Source organism: Patagioenas fasciata, chromosome 14 (genome assembly GCF_037038585.1).
Source record: "Patagioenas fasciata isolate bPatFas1 chromosome 14, bPatFas1.hap1, whole genome shotgun sequence".
Taxonomy (NCBI): domain Eukaryota; kingdom Metazoa; phylum Chordata; class Aves; order Columbiformes; family Columbidae; genus Patagioenas; species Patagioenas fasciata.
This window is the reverse complement of record NC_092533.1, coordinates 19,777,898-19,782,831: the sequence shown is the minus strand read 5'-3', so window position 1 is coordinate 19,782,831 and position 4,934 is coordinate 19,777,898. Positions and strand designations below refer to the sequence as shown.

Here is a 4,934-nt window from a genome sequence, read left to right as displayed (position 1 = left end):
CTGAGCCACAGCGCCACCTTCTCACCTCCCCTGGGGAGACAGTCTTGGGCCAGCACTTCTGTCCAAGCCTCCCTTGAACCTGGCGGGGTGAGGAACAGGACTGGCAGGGCATGGGGGTTTGTACTGCAGATGGGGAAAGCCCTGATAGCGCATGGGCAGCAGAGAGCTTGTCCAGTACCAGTGTGATCTCCTGGTGGGGGAAACATCACTAGGAAGACGATCAGCTGCGAGTCCAAGCTCTGAAGAAAGCCATGAGAGAAAGAGAGGAGAAAACACAAAAGGAGATGGAGCTTTTGAGGGCTAAGAAGAAACTCGAAGCCCTGAAAAAGGAACACCAGAAGCTCAGCAGCCAAGTGCAGAAGCACTCCATCTTCAAAAACTACCTGGAGGATGTGGTGAAGATCTCCCCACAGGTGAGTTTGGACATGAGAGACAGATCATGGCCTCAGGGAGGGCTGTATGTGAATGTTAAACCTGGAGGAGATAAGGCAAGTCCAGGGAAATCATGACACTTGGTCAAACCCAGACACCTCAGGTGGGATGGGAGGAGGTTCCCTGCAAGCCAGGTGAGCCAAGGGGACCAGAGTGAGGGGAGGAAAAGCAGAAAAGGAGATGAAGGCTTGAGAAAACCCAAGAAAAAGTGTTAGAAGGGGGAACAGCACAGAGCTGAGGGGCATGGGGACCCCTTTGTGTCACTGTTTCACGTGACATGGATGGTTTGGGAGAAGGGCCAAGCTGCCCGAGAATGGGAGCCCAGGCAGCTGTCGGGAAAGCTGAGCCCTCTCTCAAGGGTGTGCGGGCGTCCCTCCCTGCATCGCTCGCACTCCTGCGGCCCGGCTGCCCCACTCCCATGGCTGGGTGACTTGGCCCTGGCAGCTGCACTTGTGCTTTGTTTCCTATCAGAGCACTGGGGGGTGGTACAACATCTCCCCTTGTTGCTGGCAGTGGCAGCTCTGGGACCGGGACAATGGGGCCATCAAACAGGGAATGTGGCGACGCTCACAAACCAACTGGGGCAGCAGGCTCGCCAAGAGGGGAAATCTTTCAGCTGGGGGAGGTGTTGTCCCTGGTCAGGACAGGGTGCCAAACAGCACGAGACTTGCAGTCATGAGGGGAGGGCAGGGGCATTACTAAACCCAGGATCCTTGTGCTGCAGTTTGAGGACATCCAGGACGTCATTTCCCGCTACAAGCTGCTGGTGAGGACGCGCAAGGACCTGCAGCAGTCCCAAGAGAAGGACAGGGAAATGATGGAGCAAGCCAAGGTGCTCCTGGATCAGTACGAGGCAGAGAAAGCAGCTGAGATCCTGCAGTGCCGAAATGAGCTGGAGCAGCTCCAATGACGTTTTGTGCAGGCTCAAAGTGATGTCCGCTTCTGGGTGAGGAACTGCGGGATGGGCAGGGGAAGATCTCCAAGGCCTGGCTGGGTGAAGCCACAGGGTCATGGCAAGGCACAGTGCCTCATTTCATCCCTGCAGCAGGGGGTGCAGAATGACAAATGACCGACCAGGTCTGGAGCAGGTTATGTCAGGGCTTAAAACAAGTCCAAAAGTGACCCAACTGGTGGTCATCTGGGCTGTACAAAGGCACCCAAGAGTGCCCCAAAGGACCCAAGAGTTCAGGAGGGCACCCAAGAGATCAGGAGGGACCCACCCAGGAGTTCAGGAGGGACTCACCCAGGAGTTCAGGAGGGGACCCACCCAGGAGTTCAGGAGGGGACCCACCCAGGAGTTCAGGAGGGGACCCACCCAGGAGTTCAGGAGGGGACCCACCCAGGAGTTCAGGAGGGGACCCAGCAGTGCCCCAAAGGACCCAGGAGTTCAGGGGGGAACCCAGCAGTGCCCCAAAGGATCCAGAGTTCAGGAGGGGACCCAGGAGTGCCCCAAAGGATCCAGAGTTCAGGAGGGGACCCAAGAGTTCAAGAGGGACCCACCCAGGACTTCAGGAGGGGACCCAGGAGTTCAGGAGGGGACCCATTCAGGAGTTCAGGAGGGGGACCAGGAGTGCCCCAAAGGACCCAGGAGTTCAGGGTGGGACCCAAGAGTTCAGGAGGGACCCACCCAGGAGTTCAGGAGGGATCCACCCAGGACTTCATGGCGGGACCCACCCAGGACTTCAGGAGGGGACCCAGGAGTTCTGAGGGGACCCATTCAGGAGTTCAGGAGGGGGACCAGGAGTGCCCCAAAGGACCCAGGAGTTCAGGAGGGGACCCTGGAGTTCAGGGTGGGAACAAAGAGCTTAGAAGGGGACCCAAGAGTTCAGGAGGAGACCCAGGAGTTCAGAAGGGGACCCACCCAGGAGTTCGGGAGGGGACCCACCCAGGAGTGCCCCAAAGGACCCACGAGTTCAGGAGGGGACCCAGGAGTTCAGAAGGGGACCCAGGAGTGCCCCAAAGGATACAGAGTTCAGGAGGGACCCAAGAGTTCAGGAGGGGACTCAAGAGTGCTCCAAAGGACCGAGGAGTTCAGCGGGGAACCCAGGAGTTCTGAGGGGACCCAAGAGTTCAGGAGGGAAACCACCCAAGAGTTCATGGCGGGACCCAGGAGTTCAGGGGGGGACCCACCCAGGAGTTCGGGGGGGACCGAAGAATTCAGGAGGGGACTCAGGAGTTCAGCGGGTAACCCAAGAGTTCAGGAGGGACCCAGGAGTTCAGGAGGGTAACCAGGTGTTCAGGGGGGCCCCCAAGAGCTCAGGGGGGGACCCAAGAGCTCAGGGGGGGACCCAAGAGCTCAGGGGGGGGACCCAAAAGTTCAGGAGGGGGGACCCAAAAGTTCAGGAGGGGGGACCAAAGAGTTCAGGAGGGACCCACCCAGGAGTTCAGGAGGGACCCACCCAGGAGTTCAGGAGGGGACCCACCCAGGAGTTCAGGAGGGGACCCAGCAGTGCCCCAAAGGACCCAGGAGTTCAGGGCGGGGACCCACCCAGGAATTCACGGGGGACCCACCCAGGAGTTCAGGAGGGACCCAGGCATCCGGCTGCCCGTCCTCCACAGGTTCTGGACTTGTCGCTCAACGAGGTCACAACTCTGCAGGGTTTCCCACCCCTCCACCCCCTGGAGGAGCTGGATCTCCATGGAAACCATGAGAACCAAGGGGGCACTGGGAGGGACTGGGAGACACTGAGGGGTCAGTGGGGGTCAATGGGGATCAGTGCGACCGGATCAAAGAGAACTGGGGTGAACTGGCGTGAACTGGGGGTGCTGGGGTCAGGCTCTGATTGGTTCCTCCCTTTTACTCTGACCTTAGCGATTGGCGACGCCTCCGCCCTCACCCCATTGGCCGCCTGCCCCCAGCTGCACTGCATCCAATTGGCCGACGCCCTTGGCCGCCGCCCCCGATCGCTGCGCCCGCCTGGCCGAGCTTCTCCCGCAGGTGACCATCGCTCTCACCTGATTCGTCGGTGCCTCTGAAGACTCCGCCCACTCCCGCACAACCCACCTTAAAACACAGTGGGGGGCAATAAATAAAGTGATGTTACCACAATGCGAGTCCGTTTGTGTGACCCCAGCCTCGTCTGGTTCTGAGCACGTGTCTGTCAGACGGCTGCTTTACTCTTACAAGTTCACTGCTGTGCGATTGTGATGGCGAAGGGCAATGCAAGATAGAAGGGTTTGTTCTGCTGGGGGTCACCACCCGCCCCCCGCGTCCGAGTGGGCCAATCAGAGGGCACAGGAGGGCTGGAGGGGCAGAGTGCTGGTGTCCGTGCGGGAATTTGTCACCGTGCGGCGTGCGTTCGACTTTGTCCTTGTCTCTGTCTGTGAGCGTGTGGGACTCCGTGCCGCGCGAGTATTGGACTTTGCTGTGTCTATGTGTGTGCGTAGGACTCAGTGTCACTGTCCGTGTGCCGGACTTGGCATCCGTGTGGGCGCGTTAGACTCGGTGTCTATCGCTGTTGTGTGCGAGTGTCAGACTTTGTCTGTGTGTGCCACTCTTTGTTTCTGTGAGTGTCGGACTCTGTCCGAGTGTGTGTTTGATGGAGTTTGAGCGGACCGGTTGGTGAGGTTGAATGGGATCGCGTGTGCAGTTCTGGCAGGGTTTCTATTGGACAGCATGTCAGATTATTTAAATTGCCAAACTAAAAATAAAATACAAACTAAACTTCCTTGTTGTTGTTTTTTCTTCAGGTGCAGCAGTAAGGCTGTGGATGCTCTAGGGGATTTAAAAAAAAAGCATTAAATAAATAATTCCAGTCCTCCCCTCTAGCATCCACAGCCCTACTGCTGCACCAGACTTGTAGGTATTTTGTGTGGAAAAAGAAGAAAAAACTAAATTATACATTCCAATCCATTACATGACATTACCATACCCCTAGGATACTCAAACAATAAATAGCCAAACACATATGAAACAAATGAGACCCTGATTATGTAAATTAAACCCCAATTATGAAAACGACCTCATTGAATATGCAAATGAGGTAAACACACCTCCTCCACGCCACTTCACACCTCCTGCCTGGCCACTTCACACCTCCTGCCTGGCCACTTCACTTCACACCTCCGCCCCGGCCACTTCACACCGGGTTAGGGTTTAGGGTTAGGTTTTTACATATCATCCCAAAGTTCAAGTTTAAGTTTTGAGTCACTAATGCTCATAACAGTCTTTCCAGGTTTTAATTGCTTCACTGTAGTAATTACCAGTTTACAGGTGGTTACAAGGCCGAGAATATATTTTTCACTGCGACTAATCGCCTTCCACAACACAGTTCCCACTTTTTCCCAGGTCTCTATTTGAAAAACTCCTAACAGGTCAGCAGGAAACCGACTGCCTCTGCACCAAATTAACAATCTTTTGAGGTTACTCTCCTCATACTTCACCACTCTCTTAGAGAGAATATGCGAGAGGAGCCGCAGTATTTCTTCTTCTTCTTTAAAAATATTCTGCCCCATCTCCTCTCGCCCCCAGCTGCTCACCTCTTTGGGCGTCCGTTGCGACG

At 56.1% G+C, this 4,934-nt stretch overlaps 1 protein-coding gene across 1 annotated transcript; it reads left to right on the top strand.

Moving 5' to 3' along the window:
* The first annotated feature begins 233 nt into the window (after positions 1-233).
* LOC136107655 (coiled-coil domain-containing protein 42-like) lies at positions 234-1,342 on the top strand. Its single transcript, XM_065848834.2, has 2 exons — positions 234-413; positions 1,157-1,342. The coding sequence occupies exons 1-2, from the start codon at positions 252-254 to the stop codon at positions 1,340-1,342; spliced, it is 348 nt and encodes a 115-aa protein (XP_065704906.2). The 5' UTR covers positions 234-251.
* The last annotated feature ends 3,592 nt before the right edge of the window (positions 1,343-4,934 follow it).

Bases quoted from the DNA above. Each gene is read 5' to 3' on its own strand.
- LOC136107655 (XM_065848834.2), top strand. From the start codon at position 252: ATGAGAGAAAGAGAGGAGAAAACACAAAAGGAGATGGAGCTTTTGAGG. The intron at 414-1,156 runs GTGAGTTTGGAC...CTTGTGCTGCAG, and splicing joins TGGTGAAGATCTCCCCACAG to TTTGAGGACATCCAGGACGT.